The following is a 20,376-nucleotide window of genomic DNA, read 5'->3' as shown; positions in this document are numbered from 1 at the left end:
TGTTGGAGTTTTTCTTTAGTGGGGACTCCAGGGAATTGAGTCTGCAACTCACCAGGGAATTGGTGGGAGGAAGAAGTCAGGGGGGAAAATCTCTTTGTGTTAGATTTACTGTCTGACTTTGCATACCCTCTGGGTGAAGAGGGAAGTACTTGTGTTTCCAGGACTGGAAATAGGGAGGGTGGAGTCCCTCTGTTTAGATTCACGGAGCTTGCTTCTGTGTATCTCTCCAGGAACCCAGGGAGGGAATACCTGGAAGGGAGAAGGCGGGGGAAATGGTTTATTCCCCTTTGTTGTAAGACTCAAGGAATTTGGGTCTTTGGGGTCCCCAGGGAAGGTTGTTGGGGGGGACCAGAGTGCCCCAAAACACTAATTTTTTGGGTGGTGGCAGCTTTACCAGGTCCAAGCTGGTAACTAAGCTTGGAGGTTTTCATGCTAACACCCATATTTTGGACGCTAAGGTCCAAATCTGGAAATATGTTATGACAGCCATGACACAACAGCACCACAAAAAAACCTAGATGTGGTGTGTGGATCCTGCCAATTTCTTCCTCAAATTCCCAATTTCTATTACCTAATCAGAGAACAAGTCTAGCTATTCCCATTGTACTAAAAAAAATATCCCCCCAGACCTAGACATATCGAAGCATAACCAGAAATAGAGAAGACCTATTGATTCTTCAGTTACAAAACAAAAAAAAAAGTCTGCCCCACTCCCAGCACAACCTGTATCCTACTGGATCTGGCTAATATTTGGTTGCATAGCTGCAGTTTTACCGTTTGAATTCAATAGCTGTGCAGCTTCTCCCAGCGGCGCACCAGAATGGTTTAGGCAGCAGAATGTAGGGGACTGGGATAAAACCTGGCAGGATCCGGTTCTTACCCACTCCTAGTAACGCCCTTCAGGTTGCCCCTTTAAGTGACAGCTGCTTGCCAAGTTCCAGCCACTTCTCCTTGCTGCCGGGGCTTGACGTCAGCGCGGCTTTCCCGAATTGCTGCTGCCTGGGGCTGGGAGTTGCTGCTGCTCAGGCACAGCGGGGAAGCAGCGGCGGGCAGAGGCAGGGCTGCTCATGCCGAGAAGGAGCTGGTCCCACACACCACCCCTCGCACTCCTGCGGACTGCGCGGCACGATAAAGGGGCTACAGCTGCTGCCACAGCGCCTTGGGAAAGCCCTCCGACTGGGGCGCAGAGGGGCGCTGGGACTGGTACCTTCTCTGGGGACAGGGAGCGGAGCCCACGCCTGGGAAGACGCTTCCCAGGAAGGGGGGGGGGGCACTGAGGGGCGCTCCGGATGGGGCAGTGAGGTGGAGAGGGCGCGCCCCGAGGAAGTTCCCTGCAGCTGGGACACGGAGCCGGGCGCACACGTGGGCCAAGCCCTCCAGCAGAGCGGAGCCAGTCCGCCTGAGCAGACGCGCGCCGTCCGGGCGAGGGGGGCTTGGAGACGCTCCCTCCGTCCATTGCAGCCATGGCTTTGAAGGACACGGGCGGCGGCAGCAGCAGCAGCATCCTGCCCATCAGTGACATGGGGTCCTCCTCCGCCGCGCCGTCCTGCTCGCCCTTCCCCGAGGTGGTGGAGCTGAACGTGGGCGGCCAGGTGTATGTGACCAAGCACTCCACGCTGCTCAGCGTCCCGGACAGCACCTTGGCCAGCATGTTCTCCCCGCGCCGGGGCAGCCAGGCGGCCGCCAGGGAGCTGCCCAGGGATAGCCGGGCGCGCTTCTTCATCGACCGCGACGGCTTCCTCTTCAGGTACGTGCTGGATTATCTGCGGGACAAGCAGCTGGCGCTGCCCGAGCACTTCCCGGAGAAGGAGCGGCTGCTGCGGGAGGCCGAGTACTTCCAGCTGGGGGAGCTGGTCAAGCTGCTCTCCCCCAAGGTCACCAAGCAGGGCTCGCTCAACGACGAGGGCTGCCAGAGCGACCTGGAGGACAGCAACTCGCAGGGCAGCGGCGACCTCCTGCTGCGGGCGGCGGAGAAGCGCTCTGGCTTCCTCACCGTCGGCTACAGGGGCTCGTACACCACGGTGCGGGAGAACCAGGCGGACGCCAAGTTCCGCAGGGTGGCCCGGATTATGGTGTGCGGCAGGATCGCGCTGGCCAAGGAGGTGTTCGGTGAGACGCTCAACGAGAGCCGGGACCCCGACCGGCCCCCGGAGAAATACACCTCCCGCTTCTACCTCAAGTTCACCTACCTGGAGCAGGCGTTTGACCGGCTCTCGGAGGCCGGCTTCCACATGGTGGCTTGTAACTCCACCGGCACCGCCGCCTTCATCAACCAGTACAGGGACGACAAGATCTGGAGCAGCTACACCGAGTACATCTTCTACAGTAAGTTGCCCACCTGGCAGTAGTCCCCAGGGAGGCAGGCCAAGGGCTTGGTGTATTCATGTGTGATAGGGCAGGCAGGTGTTTTCCTCAGCCCGGATTGCAGTGTCCAGGAGCAGGGCCAGTTCTGAGTGAGAGCTTGTGCATGCCTCATTGCAAAACCCTCTCTTATAAAAATACTTTAAAATATTCACTCCCCCCCGCAAAGGATGGAGGGAGAGACTTGGCAGCATCTATTTAAAGACGTAGAAAAGGGTTAGCTTCTCCCTCCCCCCGCATCAAATTCCACTTACTTTTGCTGCTGCTTTTGCTTTATGGGGACAAAGCAAGGGAACAGCCCCCACCCCCCGAGCAGTAGAGTGGAAGTAATCCTAACTGAGGTGCCTTTGGAAGAACAGGTTGTGGTCCAAATTTGTTCAGATCAGATGCTTTTCCCTTTCAAAATGTCCATAGGATTGCTGCTTCCTACAGTGCGTTTTGTTCAGTCATTCATGAAAACTTATAGCTTTACAATGAAGGGGTGTGTGTATTTATTTGTACCATATGTAAAAGAGCTTAATCTGGAATTTGTAAGAAATTGTTTCTGAATAGTGCATAGTGCACAGGCACTGGCTAATAGCGGGGCTGGTGCTTGTCAGGTACAATGACTAATGTTAGGAAGCTGGAGAGAGGTTCTGAGTGAATCCACAGTATTTCAGATAGGTTTTTTTACATCATACGTCAAAAACATAGTTATCGCTAGTCAAAAGCTGTCTAGAGTAACAACCACCAGCCTTGCTTTTATCTCTTTCTCTCTTTAAAGATGTACGTGAGTTTGGGAGAGAGCAGTCATGTCTGACTTCAAGGGTTTCACTGTTTTTTGTTCAAGTTGGGCTTTGCAAAGATTAAAACAGCAGTGCTGGAAGCAAGGAAAGGTTTTAATATTTATCGCTACATTTCCTTCCGTTCTCATTAACTGCAAAATAAACAGACTCCATCTGGGCACATTTTCAGTGAAGGATAGAACTGGACAGGGATGGGAGAATAAACTTCTAAAGGGTATCAAAGAAGAAAACTCCATGGCATATACATAGTCCCTTAAATAATTCTTTTGTAGTGTACTGTGGTATACTTACAGACCTCGAGTCTTTCGAAAATGGCAGATGAAATGTGGATATTTGTTGTTAGACTGCACACTTTAAATCGCACTATGTAGGACGATGACTAGAGAGCGATTTGGACTAATGAAAACACAGTTGGATAGAAAACATCAAATCAGTTGGCAGAGATTTTTCTTTCAAAGACACAAGAAGCCTTAAACCTTTTTAATGTGTTGGAGAGTTGAGTTAAAACCTGTGGAAGAGATAATAGTTTTTCATTCAGTGGCTCCTCTTGTATGCTTTCATGCTTTTTGAGCACAGAAGGAATGTTTTAGTAAAACATCTGCCTGGGAGAGTAGGTGGTAGATAGAACCACTTCTAACTTCTCCCCTAGTAAGACTAAATGAAGCAATCTGTTTTGTGTACAAAACTATAGCTGGGCAGAGTGTTTATCAGAATGGATAGGTTTCAACAGCTTGCCATCAGAGGGAAAATTAATTCAATAATGTATACTACACTGTGTTATGTAGATGGTCAGCACAGTGTGTATTAAACTGCTATTTTGAAAATTAATTCCCAAGATCTATCAAATCACACTGCTTTTAACTAAGGCAACAAACACTGAGTTTTAGGAGGGCTTTCATTTCACTTTTCTGGATTGACTTTGTAAACTATTTTAATTTTAATTTTCCCCCTCTGTGTGTCTTTTGTGTTGTGGGAGAGATGAATAGATATGCTTAAATATATAATAAATTTCTGATAGTTATTACTGAGACTGTGAAAATATCCAAAGTTCTATTTTTCCAGAAATAGCTTTCCAAGTATGTAATTATATATTTGTGTGTGCATATTAATCTAATAGTGATTTTTAAAAAGATTTTATTCAAATGTGAAAAGACAAATATTATGGTTCTATTAACTATATTTATTAATCCATATTTTTTTCTTAGAACTTTAAGATCTGTTCTTGTCCACTAAAGCATTGCAAAGTTTAAATATTCATGACAAAGGATTTTTAGTTCGGAATGTAACTTTATTTTTTAAATATATCAATTATTGTCTTGATTCTGGTAAGCCTCATGTGGGTCATGAGAATCTTACACATGGCAAGTTTACAGGATCACACCCTATATTAAATTGAATGTCCCCTTAGGGTCAAAACCTGTCCCACTGAAGACAAGAGGAGTTTGCCACTGACATCAGTAGGAACTGACCCAGAATTATTTATTGTCCCCGAACTATTTGTAGGTCTCTGTTGGGTGATTTTCATAATGTTTTGGATTATGCAGTGTGTTGTATGTTACTGTAAAGACCAGTGTTCTGTTTTACATCACTGGGCAAATTAATCTTTGGTGTAACTCCATTGGCTTCAGTGTAATTATATGAGGGATGAATTTGATCTCATTGTAATTTTTATTTTGTTTGTATTTTTCCATTTTTTTAATTGTAAAAAGTAGAACATGGTTAATTTTTTTAAAATATATTTCAACTTAAAAATTATCCTTCTGTCTGAGGGTTTTGTTTTTTAACTTACTATTGTTAAAAGTAACACCTAAGATTCCTATAGCTGAAAGAAATTAGTGAAAAACGCTTTCCCCATTTTTTCCAGCTTGTTTGGTTTATGCATTTGACAGCACTTTGTTCAGAATAATTTTATAGTTTCTTTTGTATAATTAGACAGTTTTCCCTAATGGTCGTGTGGGTCTTTCCCATAGCAACAGGGTGAGGAAAAATTTTTGTAAAATCACAGAAACAGGCAGAGGGACAAAGGCATAGTGAACTACCTGAAACTACTTTTAAATCATTTTTTGAAACAAACTGTATTTCAGATTGATGGTGTAATTAACACATATTGTTAAACAGTATAGTCTGATTGGTTACCTTGCTTTAGAAATGTAAAGGCAAGATTGTGGTTGGCCCAAGCACAAGTACACAGTGGGGGAATGGCTATCCCTTGCACCCCTGCCTTTGTACTCCTCACCATGAGTGCAGGGCTGGCTCTAGGCACCATTGCTCCAAGCATGTGCTTGGGGCGGCACTCCAGCTCCCCCCCCTTTTTTTTTTTTGCTTGGGGTGCTAAAAACTGGGAGCTGGCCCTGAGTGGAGATGAGCTGTGGCAGTGGGGGGTGCAGGGATGGTCACAGGAAGTAACCCTTGGGGTGGGGAGCAGAGGAACCACCCCCCCAGCAAACCTGCGCTCCACTGCTGCCTGCTCCCCCAAGCGCATTGCCGCTCCGCTTCTCCCCCCCCCACCTCCCAGATTTGCCGCAAAACAGCTGAGTCACGTGGCAGGCCTGGGAGGAAGGGGGGAGAAGCGGAGCGGAGGCGGCACACTTAGGGTAGCAGGCAGAGCGGAGGTGAGCTGCGGTGGGGGGGGCGTGAGGAGGGCTGCAGGAAGTAATCTGGCGGGGGCAGAGGACCCACAATCCCCAGCTCATCTCCACCTCCTCCCCCGAGCACGTGGCCATTCCGCTTCTCCCCCCTCCCTCCCAGGGAGGGTAGGAGGGGAAATGTGATATGCCCTGGGGAGGAGGCAGGGTCGGGGATTTGGGGAAGGGGTTGAAATGGGGCGGGGAAGGGGCAGAGCTGGGGCATGGCTGAGGAGGCACAGGAAAATTGTTTTGCTTGAGGCAGCAAAAAACTTGGAGCCGGCCCTGCATGGAGTGGAAGGACTACTCAGGGCTAATGTATTTGCTGGCACTAGATTCTCCCACAGGAATGGGGAAGCTAACAGTGCCATGGTCTCATCCTCTCCTTACCCACAAGCTGAGCTGGCTAGGCATAGAAAAGAGTGGATACTGCAATCTCTTCAAATATGGTGCAGCAGCCACACTTCCGCTATGCATGCTGGAACATGAGGAGAAATTGGGCCTGCTACAAGGGTGATTTTCCCAGAACTCTCACTGAGGAGACTGGTAGTAGTCACACTGCACTCACCATGGAGCGGTTCCCTAAAGATATAAGAGCCCTTCATGTTTTCACAACTAAAGCACTAAAAGAATTGAATCTTGTTCTGTTACAAAGTTTTGTGTTTATAATTTTTTTTTGTCCCACATCAGAATGTTAATTGGATGTTTATGCAGGAAAGAAGCCTAATTTTGCTGTTATATATTCAAGTTTTCATCTTTCAACAACTTAAAAAAATCCTTTTAGCTATCTTGTTATTCATGTTAGTCTCAGACTTACCAGGCTCAGTGTTAATAATTGTACTCTAGTCATATAATAGTCACAGAGACCTCAGGATTTGTTGACTGTTTATTTGTAGATTGTGGACCTTTAACTGTTTTCTAAGAATGACACGCTATACAGCGATTTAGTAAGATATACTAATCTATTAGATTATTGAGAAATATACTTCCAAACACCTTCCTTAGGGTCAGATCCAGCGCTTGGATACATGCACTGATCACCCATAGGGAACTACTGATGTAAGTTTGAAGGAGAATGTCTCCTTTAGTCTGTACATTGTACTGTTAACTTCATGCTGTCAAACTTAGTTTTGCTTTTCACTTTTAATTAAACTTAGTGTAATAGTATACCTCCAACTTTACTAGGTGTTTTGGTTTGAAATGATCAGCTACAATTTTACCATATTCATTTTTTAAAGCTTATTGTAGATCAAATCCACTTATGACTGCTTTATTTACTTAGTTTAGAGAACAGTTATCCATAATTAGGCTGATGGTTGCAGTCTAACTTTGATTCAAGAAACAAAATTTGTTTGACACTGCACACGAGGAAGTCATGCAACAGCTTTAACGTTTCCTGAAAAGCAAAGATTCAGTCATTCCTCCTTAGCGTTGTCCAGAACTCTAAGAAATCAGGTTGTAGTGCCCCCAGTTGTGTGTAAGCTAGTAGGTACCTATACAATTGCTGCATGACCAACATTTAACTTTAAAGTGTTCTCAGCTCTGAAAAGTGCTCAGTGGATTTGCTTCTTGTAGTACAAGTCATGTCTGTTTAGTAATCCAAAATAAGTTTACTTTTTAATTCATATTGGCACTGCGAAACCCATACAGCTACAGGAGAATGAACTGCATTTTTTCTCTGATACATTGAGTACAATCCCCCCATGAAAGTTAACTTCCAAGTATAAAACAGAATTTATCTGTCCCCCCCATGCCCCAGATGATACCAGAGTGACACAGCTTACTATGTATAATGATGCATACACATGGGGTTAGGGAGAGAAAGAAGGGGTCTACCCCGCTTCTTCTCTGCAGGATATTTCCAAGCTGTCATCCAAAAGTGTTGATTAATTGGCTGGTTGCGCATAGTATGCGATCACCATTGCCCTACTCCTCCTGTTGCCTCATCTCACAGGGTGCATCACTCACTGCTGGTCTGCTGGCTCCTCCTCCTGGTTGCTCTGGGGATTAGCTCTTGAGTTCAGTATCCCCTTCCTGGTTTGTAGGTCATCATCCTGTCTCTCCCTCTGGTCTGCATCCCCTCTGTCAGTCCCAGGAACCACAGTGTCCTCTTTGTGACTCAGGCCTCCGGCCAGGTGATGCGGTGTTCCTCCCTTCCGAGGTAACACAGTTCCTTCATCCTAGCAGTCCTAGGCAGTCTTCCTTTTCACTGCCCCACAGTATCACTCCCTCAGTGGCTGGCAGCGGAGCCCAGGCCTATCCTCTACTCCAGGTTCCAGCCCAGAGACCCTCAGCTCAACAGTCCTCTACCAACCCTCGCTGATACTTCTCTGGACTGCTTCTTGCCACACCTGGTTCCCGTGCTCTCTCACTCTGGTTATACCAGCTCCAAACTCTTCTCTCAGGGAGTGGCTGCTTCCTGCCACCTTTCCTATTAGCCTCCATCTGTTTCCAGATACCTGGCTTTATACAGGCCCCACCTGTTCCTGCACAGCTGAGTCTGCTCTCAATTAGTTCCATGCTCCCTGGCACCTCCTCCAGGTGCAGCCCATGTTGTTAATTGGCCTGCCTGTCCATCTTAAACTCTTCCAGTGCTGTGGACATCCCATCACACCCCATAAAAATGTTTTTTCATAATGCAAGAGTAGGCCAAAGTTAGTTCTTTACTTGAAATGATTGCAGGCAGCTCAGAACTGAGATCCTGGTTGATCACTTTTCAGATAAAACATACCACTTACATTTTGAGCTGTCTGACTTCTTTGTTTTTCTTGGTGCTGTTGTGTAATATGGGATTGCCTCCACATGCTATTACTGTACCTTCTTCTGGAAAATCTAATTGGTTTTAATGGATTTCACATTTAACATCTGCTACTCAGTGTGAATTATGGGTGTTGAGATCTTGGTGCTCAGCTGGAAGCTGTCTCTTCTTAGTTGACATCTTAATTATAAGAAAGATCCAGTAATGCCTTGTGAAAATCTTTAAATTTTTTTCTGTCTAGACATTTTTGTTTCACATATAACATTTTCTGCTTTCCCATTTCCATTTGTAACTAGTGATATTTGCATGGATTTATGTTGCTTATTTTCCACCTGAAGTCATACCCCTCTATGAGATCACTATGGTTTCTGTGGAAATTGTCACAGACAAGTGATAATGACTTCATAATCAGCAGGGAATAACCAGCGGGAAGAGATAAGTGGGAAGAGATGAACGTTTAGGAAACAAATACCGTGTTTTTATTAAAATAGTCCTTTTTGTTTTCATAATGAAAAAAAGAAGAAAAAACAGTGACATTTTAAAAAGTGGAAAAATGCACATTGATAAAATATTATGTGAGGTGTCAGCTTCTCTTAAAGCGCCAAATCCACAGCTCAGTTCCTAGTATGTGTGCCTGGGGTGGGCGGGTCAACAGAAATCTCCAGGGCCCTCTCCAGGCCATAGAGTGATAGCAGAGCCATTCAGTGGAGATTTCTCTAATCAAGAGAAAAAGCTAAAGTAGCCTCTATTGGCTCTTATGTGGCATCATCTTGGGAGAGAAGACAGGTAGATCCACATAGATGCAGATATTTTGGATCCACCCTCCCACCATCAGGTAATAAATTGGTGATCACCGCTACCTCGATATAACGCCACCTGATATAACACAAATTTGGATATAGCGCGATAAAGGAGTGCTCCAGGGGTGGGGGCAAGGCTGCGCGCTCTGGTGCATCAAAGCAAGTTCAATATAACACAGTTTCACCTATAATGCGGTAAGATTTTTTGGCTCCCATGGACAGCGTTATATCGAGGTAGAGGTGTAGTACTAACTCCCTCATCGATGTTTGCCTGCATCTAAAACGGACCATACAGCCTGAAAACATTTCAAAATTTCTGATCATGTCAGGATCTAGGCTTGTTGGTTCTGTAAGACAGTTGCACAGGACCATAGCCAATTTGATCAGTCTCTTGGCTTTTAGAAAACCAAAGCAAAGCAATTATTGAATATCCTGCCTTGCAGTGGTAACAGCTCACACCTTGATTCAGTCTAAAAATAAATAAATTATGCATATTCTATCTCTTGTCATTCTTCCCAAACATAAGTCTCTGAATGCAAAGAGATGATCAAACTGTGCACCTGTAAATTGCTATTATGGGGAAATTATTTCTTTTTCTGCCACGTTATACTATTTTGGTTCATTTATCTTATCAAGTCCAGCATTCTGGGACATTAATTTCCCCTATTAGTCAAATAAGACATAAATTTGGTTTATGTATTGATTTCAAACCATGCAAAAATAAATAATAATAGTATGTATTTGTTTGCTTTTATATTTGATTAATTGATTATAAAATCTGAGCTTCTCTACAAATGATATAATGTCATTGTTGCAATTAAAACTGTATCATGAACCCCTTTAATTCTGTTTAATACTTTAATAAAAGCAAGCAAGACCCATGAGCTGATTTTTTTTTTAAACAGGATGTTGGTAAGGCCTAGCTTTGATACCATCCACAATAAAATCATATTTAAAAATAGGGTACGGTCACCTGCTAGGTTGGATTAATTTTCAAAAGGATCCCAGCTTTTGTTTCCTTAGAGAGCAGGAATCCTTAAGTCCCTCCAAAACCATGCTCTTTTGCAAACTGGGCCAGGCCCAAACAGGGTTGTGAATTTTGGTTGGATGTATTCCTGGAGATTTCATCACATGACATAATCATTAATTAAAGATTAATTTTTAATTTCTGGAAACTCCAGAACTATCCTGGAGGGTTGGCAACAGTAGGTCCAGCGGAGGAGTACATTACATTTCAACCTCTAAAAAGTTATAAGGCATTCTGTTAGCTTGAACGAACCAAAACTATTCCAATGTGTTTCTGGAAAAGTGTTTGTAGTTTGATAAAAAATGTGTATACTTTTTGAGGAAAAAGTAATTTGCTCTCTTGTTAAAAATCATATGCTGGTTGAATGAACAGAAAAAACTCGTGTCCAAACTGAAGCAGTGATAACTAGTGCAGGGTCAACACTCTTATTTGCATATTGTGTGTACTTGACTGGTTTTTTTTTTGTTGTTTTTTTTGTTTTTTTTTTAATTTTAATCAACTAAATATCACTGTCCTTTTTAGGTTTTGCATCCTGTATAATCATTAAGGATTATAGAATTAATTTACTCGTATTTTTTCCGTAACCTAAATGAGTCTACTCCCATAAGTAGAATCTAACAATGGGTGAAATTCAGTCCTATGTAAATGACCAGCAAAAAGCATATGCAACACTTAAGGCCTCAAAATAAGACTTCATTAAAAGATTTAAGTGGTGTATAGGCCTGTGTTAGTTCTCTCTGCAAGGGGAAATTTTAACGTTCGTGAGTGAACATATGCATGATAGAATCCAGTGTCTATTACTTAATTGGTATTCTTGCTTGGATTTCAGTAATTCTGGAAAAGAGGAAGGTTCAGATTCTTAATTGTTTTTAATATATAGCCATACCAGCCGGGGCCAAGCAGTGATAATTTGTTATTTTTATGTTGTTTGTAGTAATTATGTCAATTTTTAAGTTTTTTAACTAATATATGGGAACTAATGAATAAAGTCTGTTTCATAGATATGGACACAGCATTTTTGGGGAGCAATATTGGACAGAAGAATACACTGATTCCCACTGCAGAATGTTGGCGGACTCTCTCTCACGTGTTATCATTTTTACAAAGACTTTAAAATATAAAGCTTGTATATATAGAAAAGTGTCACTCCCACACTGACATCGATGAGAATTTCACATGTACAGCAAAAGGAGAATAAGCTCACCTTGTTATCAATAATTATTTCTATCAAATGAAACTTCTCCTATTCTATTTTCAAGGCATTATAAGTATCTGATTATTCAGATGTCTGTAGAACTGTTTGAGTGCTGCAAAACTGGAGAAAGAAAAAAAGTGTGTGTGTGTGTATCGCTACAATTCATACTGTGCCAATGTGATGACTTACTTCTTATGACTGGAGCTGTTCGAAACTGAGAATTTTTTGTAAAAAAACAAAACAAACAAAAAACCCAGCAAAACCACATAAACAAAAGCTTTTTCCTTTCAAAAATGTTGGAATTTGAATATTTTTTGGCCATCTGTACTTATGACACTTCATTTATGAGGGGAGTCAGTATGGGATAACCATAGATAAATTATCTATCATAGAAGTTAAAGATAGGAAAGATGTATTAGGTCATATAGAACATCTTTCTGAAAACACAAGCTAGTGCCCTATTGTACTAGGGTTTTGTTCAATCTAGTTTTTCAATCTACCGTTCCACCACTTCCTATGGGAGACTGTTATCCAGCCTAGTAGATCTTACGGACAGTATTTTTTTTTCTGAAGGTTACTTTAATTTTGTCCATTTTTTTGTTTTTTTTCTTAACATTATTCTACTTTGGGGGTCAGAGCAAACAGAAGAAATAGCCTCAGCAGTATTATCTGGGGGAGGAGATAGGGTCCAAACTAGACCCCATCTCCAGGGGATGGCCACCACCTTCTCTAACATGAGACTTGCAGACCAACCCATCGTTAACTCTGCTGCTGTGTTGTATCCCTTCCGCTATTCTTTGTCTGTCTTGTCTGTTTAGAGTGTAAGCTCTGTGGGGCAGGCACTATCTATTTCCCTGTGTGCCTAGCACAATGGGGTCATATTGTCAGCTGGCCCATTGGCACTATCGTTCTACTTATATTAAAAAATAATAATACTCCTGGTTATATTATTTGTACTAATTTAAATAATTTATCTTCATACTTGGTATTTACAGCCTTCTAATATTTGTATTTCTCTCTCTCCCTACTAGCAATTTGTTAGACTAGACATTCGTATTTAATTCTTTTAATGTCTTCATACTTCAGAAATCTCAGCCTCTGACCATTTTCATTCTTTCCTGAAATTTCTTCAGTTTTTCCAGTGTTTCTATGGCAAATAACTAAATGCAATATTCTACGTGCAGCTGCTCCAGGACTACAGAGAGAGGTACCGTTATGCCCTTGTTCTGTCCCATGGCACCACTGTGTACACAGCTGTAATTGCACTGGGCTTTTCTGCTGTCACATAGTAAACTTCTTCTGTCTAATCTGCTGTCCATTGTCTTCCCTAGCTCATTTTCAGCATTACTGCTTTCCAGGTTCCTCCCTACTATTTTGTACAGTTTTTCTAGGGCTGTCAATTAATTGCAGTTAATGCTTGCGGTTATCTCAAAATGAATTAACTAGACTAAAAAAATTTGTCATGACTAATCACAGTTTTAATTGCACTGTTAAACAATAGTAGAATACCAATTTAAATTTATTACAAATATTCTTGGATGTTTTTGTACATTTTCAAATATATTGACTTCAATTACAACATAGAATACAAAGTGTACAGTGCTCACTTTATATTTTTTATTTCACACATTTGCACTGTAAAAAAGATAAAAGTAATAGTATTTTAATTTGATACAGAAATGTTATTACAAAATATATAAAGTACTGTAGTGCAATCTTACAAATGTAGAATTTTTTTTTTTAGTAACTGCACTCAAAAACAAAATATTTGTAAAATTTTAGACCCTACAAGTTGAAGCATGAAGGGGCATACAAATATTTATCATATCTGGCACATAAATATCTTGCTACACCGACTCCACCAGTGCCATGTTTTCACTTTCATGTGACATTGTAAATAAAAAGTGGGCAGCATTATCTCCCATAAATGTAAACAAACTTGTTTGTCTTAGCGATTGGCTGAACAAGAAGTAGGACTGAGTGGACTTGTAGGTTCTAAAACTTTGGTTTTGAGTGCAGTTACGTAAAAAACCCAAATAATTCCATACTGATAAGTTGTACTTTCACAATAAAGAGATTGCATTACAATGCTTGTATAAGGTGAACTGAGAAAATACTATTTCTTCATTTTTTGACTAGTGCAAATATTTGTAATTAAAATAATATAAAGTGAGCACTGTATCTTTTGTATTGTGTTGTAATTGAAATCAATATATTTGAAAATGTAGAAAAATATCTAAATATTTATAATACATTTTTAAATTGTTATTTCATTATTGTGTAACAGTGCAATTAAAATTGTAATCACAACTGTTTTTTTAAATCTTGTGATTAATTACAGTTTTTTTTAATCATTTGAAAGCCTTAATTTTCTCATATTATTTTCCTCAGATACATGGAAATTTTTAATCATTTTTATTATAATTTTGCAAGTTAACTCTCATTTTGAGCTCAATTCTGTTACCCTCCTGTTGAGTAGTACCCTACACCACAAGTAGTCCCACTGATCATATAAAATGATTTTTCGGTGGTGACAAATTCCAGTGTGAATTATAATTGGTGATAAACCTCAACCTTCTTTAGGATCCTTATTGCAACATATTTTATAATGGCATGGTACCTTTTTTTTTTTTTTTTTTTAAATCTGTGCCACAAATCTTCTTAAGTATGGAGTTGCTGATCAGGATTATTCCTGCTTCTGTTTTCTAAAAATTTTCTTCCAGAGCTTGGCTCAGTCTGATAGTTGGTAGCTGAGCTTCCTGGGTCTCTTCTTAGTGCACTTGTTTCATTTCTTCTGTTTTTAAAGTTTCTGATTTTGCTTGATATCATATTCATAGATTCATAGACTCTAGGACTGGAAGGGACCTCGAGAGGTCATCGAGTCCTGTCCCCTGCCCTCATGGCAGGACCAAATACTGTCTAGACCATCCCTGATAGACATTTAGCTAACCTACTCTTAAATATCTTCAGAGATAGAGATTCCACAACCTCCCTAGGCAATTTATTCCAGTGTTTAACTACCCTGACAGTTAGGAACTTTTTCCTAATGTCCAACCTAAATCTCCCTTGCTGCAGTTTAAGCCCATTGCTTCTTGTTCTATCATTAGAGGCTAAGGTGAACAAGTTTTCTCCCTCCTCCTGATGACACCCTTTTAGATACCTGAAAACTGCTATCATGTCCCCTCTCAGTCTTCTCTTTTCCAAACTAAATAAACCCAATTCTTTCAGCCTTCCTTCATAGGTCATGTTCTCAAGACCTTTAATCATTCTTGTTGCTCTTCTCTGGACCCTCTCCAATTTCTCCACATCTTTCTTGAAATGCGGTGCTCAGAACTGGACACAATACCCCAGTTGAGGCCTAACCAGCGCAGAGTAGAGCGGAAGAATGATTTCTTGTGTCCTGTTTACAACACACCTGCTAATGCATCCCAGAATCACATTTGCTTTGTTTGCAACAGTATCACACTGTTGACTCATATTTAGCTTGTGGTCCACTATGACCCCTAGATCTCTTTCTGCCATACTCCTTCCTAGACAGTCTCTTTCCATTCTGTATGTGTGAAACTGATTGTTCCTTCCTAAGTGGAGCACTTTGCATTTGTCTTTATTGAACTTCATCCGGTTTACCTCAGACCATTTCTCCAATTTGTCCAGATCATTTTGAATTTTGACCCTGTCCTCCAAAGCAGTTCCAATCCCTCCCAGTTTGGTATCATCTGCAAACTTAATAAGCGTACTTTCTATGCCAACATCTAAGTCGTTGATGAAGATATTGAACAGAGCCGGTCCCAAAACAGACCCCTGCGGAACCCCACTTGTTATACCTTTCCAGCAGGATTGGGAGCCATTAATAACTACTCTCTGAGTATGGTTATCCAGCCAGTTATGCACCCACCTTATAGTAGCCCCATCTAAATTGTATTTGCCTAGTTTGTATTTGTCTAGTTTATCGATAAGGATATCATGCGAGACCGTATCAAATGCCTTACTAAAGTCTAGGTATACCACATCCACCACTTCTCCCTTATCCACAAGACTCGTTATCCTATCACAGAAAGCTATCAGATTGGTTTGACACGATTTGTTCTTTACAAATCCATGCTGGCTATTCCCTATCACCTTACCACCTTCCAAGTATTTGCAGATGATTTCTTTAATTACTTGCTCCATTATCTTCCCTGGCACAGAAGTTAAACTAACTGGTCTGTAGTTTCCTGGGTTGTTTTTATTTCCCTTTTTATAGATGGGCACTATATTTGCCCTTTTCCAGAGTATTGCCTCATGATTCCTCATTTCTCATTTGTATCCGCTCTGTGATTTTAATTTGTGACATCTCTCTTGTGGATTGTTTTTCTTTTGGCTAAATCTGTAGTTCACAGATAAGTATAGATCATCCATAAATATAGCTTATTAATTGCCTCTTCTGCTACTCATAATATCGGAGTGTGCTCATTTAGAGTAAAACTCTTCATTTGCTCTCTCTCTGTTGATGTCTTTGGAGCTGATCCTCTGAAATACGCAATAGCTATAGCATTTTGTTCAGTACCCTCTGCTTTTAATTCACTTCAAAGGAGGACTAGGCCATTACTGGCTATTCTCCCATAAACTAGCAGATGTGATGAAGATGCTCTGTGCTGACGGGAGAGAGCTCTCCAGTTGGCATGAAAAACTGATGCCTGTGAGCAGCATAAGCTCTCCCGCCAACATAGTGCGATACACACTAGCACTTATATCGGTGTAATTTACGTCACTCGGGGGGGGGTGAAATATTCACCCCCCTGCATGACATAAGTTTTGCCAACATAGGCGGTAGAGTATACGTAGCCTTAGGTAAGCATATAAATCCCTTCCTGCGGTGGGGTGTGTAAACCCCACCCTGCCAGTTACTAAGGGGACTACAGCTAATTGGTGGACTATCAAGAGCTGGGATAAAAGCCCGGAGACAAAGCAGAATGGGCTGCTGTCAGGGAGTCTAAGGCCATGTCTACATTACAGCTAGTAATGTAGCATAGATGCTTACTGCAGTGACAAAAGAGGTTTTCCTATCAATGTAGGGAATGCACTCCCTTCCCTAGCAGCGGTAGGTAGGTTGATGGAAGAATTATTTCGATCTGCATCTACTCTGGGGGTTAGGTTGACTTAACTGTGGTGCTTGGGGGTGTGTGAATTGTTCACACCCTTGACCACTGTCAACCTACATTTGAAGCATAGAGCAGGGCTGAGGGAGGACTTTGCATCACTCTCAGTGGCAGAAAGTGGCACAAAGTGCTGATAGCCTCAGGGAGAAAACATTGTAAATAGTTGCTCTCTGAAAGGGGCCTGGAGGCAGATGAAGGCAGAAAGTGGACTAGGGACTCAGCAGTGAATCTGAGGAAGCAGACCTTAGCTGCTGAATATAGGGTCCTTGGATTGGAACACAGAGTAGAGGGATGGCCTTGGTTCCTTTTCTGACCCCAAGAAAGGGGGTGTAAAGGCCCCTGGATACAAAGAGAGAGACAGACTTTTGAGCCCAGGGTGGGACTGAAAGCCTGGGATAAGATCATTAGACTTGTTTTATTGGACTTATTATTAGCCTGGAAGAGGCAGGACTATAAATGACCTCAATGGAGGGCTGAATTGTGAGAAGAGGTAAGGCACCATAGGCTCAGAGAGGCTATTGACAGGTGGTGCCAGTTGAAGACACTGCTACACCATGCTTATTCATGTGAGGGAGCACTGGCTGGTGAGTGACCTCCCTATACTTCTCAGAACTTCCTTGAGGAACCAGAAACCCAGTGCTGCCCTCTTCTTACGCAAAGACAAGACTGAGACTTGCATCCCCCTCAACAGGGGGCAGCACATACCTGCACCATCCCAGGAGAAACTCAGGCAACTAATAGTCACAGTTTCTTCCCTAATTTCCCCCCTTACTCCAGAGGGGAAGGAATCATCTGCTACTGTTCCTTATCAAGATCCTCCTCACACACTTCTGTCAAAGTTCTATCCAGTAACCCACACCTCTCCACCCACTCCTTGCCCACCTGGGGGTGGGGGCGGAGGGGTGGAAAGTATCTGTTCTTCCTTCCCCTGCAGAAAGGGTGTGCAAGACAGGACAAATGTGCCTAGGAAACTATAATATGACCAGCTCAAATGGTCAAAATAATGTCCACCTATGTACGCAGGTGCTATGGTTTTTGTTTGTTTTTATTGACTCAGCAAACTCATTTGAAGAATTCATCTTTTTTTGCTCATTTAGAAAAACTGCTTGTTTGCACAATGTTTAGTACAATGTACATCCAGTTCTGTTTCAGACTTTTGGGCATTATTGGAATACAAATAATAAAACATAAAGATACTTAACGTGTTTACTTTTAGAACTTATAAGGAGCTCTGATACTACAGTGGTGAGCTCATTGGAAAATTCTAGTTACCTAGAGCACGAGAGTACAACTTGCTGACCATTCTTGGAATGAGTGTAACAAATTTCATTTAAGTGAACATCAGTTAAAATGGCCTTTCTCTGAATGTGCTGAGGTCTACCTGCTTTTAAAATATTTTCTTTTTTCATATACACTGTAATGTAAAATTAAGAAGATAAAAATTATGAAATTTGAAGAACTGGAATATTCCTTCCCTCCTACTTCCTTATAGATTTAGCATATATGGGTCAAATAAAATGTTTACTGTATTGAGGTATCACTTTACAGTGTTAAGAGTAGTAGAATAATATTCCAAGTATTTAGTATTACTTAGTGTTGTGGGAGCCTTTGACAGGAACCATGTGTATTACAGTGACTTGCACAGTAAGGACTAGTTTTAAGTATTTTGACAGCTTCAGCTCAGAATAGCTTTGCATGTGTGTCAGTCCTAACATTCTATTTATGTAGTGTCATGGTAGAATCCCCACTCTGAACCTTAGCGTCCAAAAGACGGGGTACCAGCATGAATTCCTCTAAGCTCAATTACCAGCTTAGAACCTGTAGCGCTGCCACCAACCAGGAATTTCAGTGCCTGGTACACTCTGGTCCCCCAAAAACCTTGCCTGGGGATGCCCAAGACCCAGAGCCTCTGGATCTTAACACAAGGAAAGTAAACTCTTTCCCCCACCGTTGCCTCTCCCAGACTTCCCCTCTCTGGGTTACCCTGGAAGATCACTGTGATTCAAACTCCTTGAATCACAAAACAGAGAGGACAATTCACCTTCCTCCCTCCTTCTCTTTCCCCCTCCCAGACTCTTCCTGAGAGAAAGTAATCCTGGCACAGAGAGAAATCAGCCTCTCTCTCCCTCTTCCCTCCTTTCTCCCCACCAATTCCCTGGTGAATCCAGATCCAGTCCCCTGGGGTCTCACCAGAATAAAAAAACAATTAGGTTCTTAAACAAGAAAAGTTTTTAATTAAAGAAAGAAAAAACAGTAAAAATTATCTTTGTAAATTTTAAAAAAGATGGAATAGGTACAGGGTCTTTCAGCTATGGACACTGGGAATACCCTCCCAGCCTAAGTATACAAGTACAAATTAGAATCTTTTCAGCAAAATACCAATTTGAACTCCTTTCAGCCAAATACACATTTGAACTCCTTCCAACCAAATACACATTTGCAAATAAAGAGAACAACCATAAGCCTAACTCGCTTTATCTACCTAGTACTCACTAGTCTGAACTTATAAGAGCCTGTATTGGAGAGATTGGAGAGAAACCTGGTTGCACGTCTATCCCTCTGAGCCCCCAGAGTGAACAACAACCAAAACTAACAGCACAGCACAAAAACTTCCCTCCCTCAAGATTTGAAAGTATCCTGTTCTCTGATTGGTCCTCTGGTCAGGTGACAGCCAGGCTTACTGAACTTGTTAACCCTTTACAGTTAGAGAGATGTAAAGTACTTCTTTGCTATTAACTTTTCTTATCTGTTTATGACATGTAGTCTTTTGTGTTTTAATGTTGTTGTTTTTCACATGCAGAGATTTGGCATGCAATGAAACATCTTAGTGCCCACTAATGTTAGTTTTACACAAGTGTAACCACAGTCATTAAATAGAACGTTCATTTTGGGAATGCATTACTTTACTAAAGAGTGATCAAGCTTTAAAAATAAATAATCAAAACATTATAGTCACAAAGCCAATACTGTTAACATGGTTTAAACATAATTTTAAACACGTTCAAGTGACACAGATTAAAAACAGGTCATCATAGTTTAGAATTGAAAGGTAGTGTAAGAATGGATTATATTTATTTTTACAGTGTCAGCTAGCACACTGTGGACACCATAAAATAAATGGTCTATTATATTAACTTTAAAGTCTAAATTAGGAAGATGTTGTTTTTAAAATTCTTTGACTTCCACCACATTCGAGTCAATGGGAATGTATGGGGTGTAAATCAGTGCAGAATTTGGCTCATTGTCCATAGTGGACAGGTAAACAGTATTTAAACCCTGTTAACTTGAACTTCATTATTTAAAATGGTATTTAAAACCAGTTCAGATAACTAGGCATAGTCCCCAAAATATGTGGAGTAATAGCTTGTCCTTTGCAGAAGACTATTCCTGGGATACAAACTGTTTTTTTTTATTAATTGCAGTAAAGTGTGGAGAGAGTGTTATTAAGATTCAGTGAAGTTAGGAAAAGAAGCACAATGCAGCCTTGTTATCAGGGTTGACATAATATTGAACTTACAATGAAATGTTTTTGGTTGCTCTTCCTTATGCAACAGTCTATCAAAATTATGAACACTTGTATAGCAACCTCTCTTCTCATGGGTGAGGGTTCCACAGATGTGATGATAATAAAATTGAACTCTATGATAATTAAATTACTGTTTCAGGATTACACTTTACAAGCAATCTT

At 41.6% G+C, this 20,376-nt stretch overlaps 1 protein-coding gene across 1 annotated transcript in view; it reads left to right on the top strand.

The window, feature by feature from the left end:
* The first annotated feature begins 1,343 nt into the window (after positions 1–1,343).
* The window catches only part of KCTD8 (potassium channel tetramerization domain containing 8), a 160,381-nt gene continuing 141,348 nt past the window's right edge, over positions 1,344–20,376 (top strand). The window contains exon 1 of the mRNA XM_030565549.1: positions 1,344–2,325. Within this exon, the coding sequence (XP_030421409.1) occupies positions 1,464–2,325 (862 nt within the window). The 5' untranslated portion in view covers positions 1,344–1,463. The remainder of the gene's footprint in view (positions 2,326–20,376) is intronic.

Source organism: Gopherus evgoodei, chromosome 5 (assembly GCF_007399415.2).
Source record: "Gopherus evgoodei ecotype Sinaloan lineage chromosome 5, rGopEvg1_v1.p, whole genome shotgun sequence".
NCBI classification, from domain to species: domain Eukaryota; kingdom Metazoa; phylum Chordata; order Testudines; family Testudinidae; genus Gopherus; species Gopherus evgoodei.
This window is presented reverse-complemented; position numbering and strand designations above follow the sequence as displayed.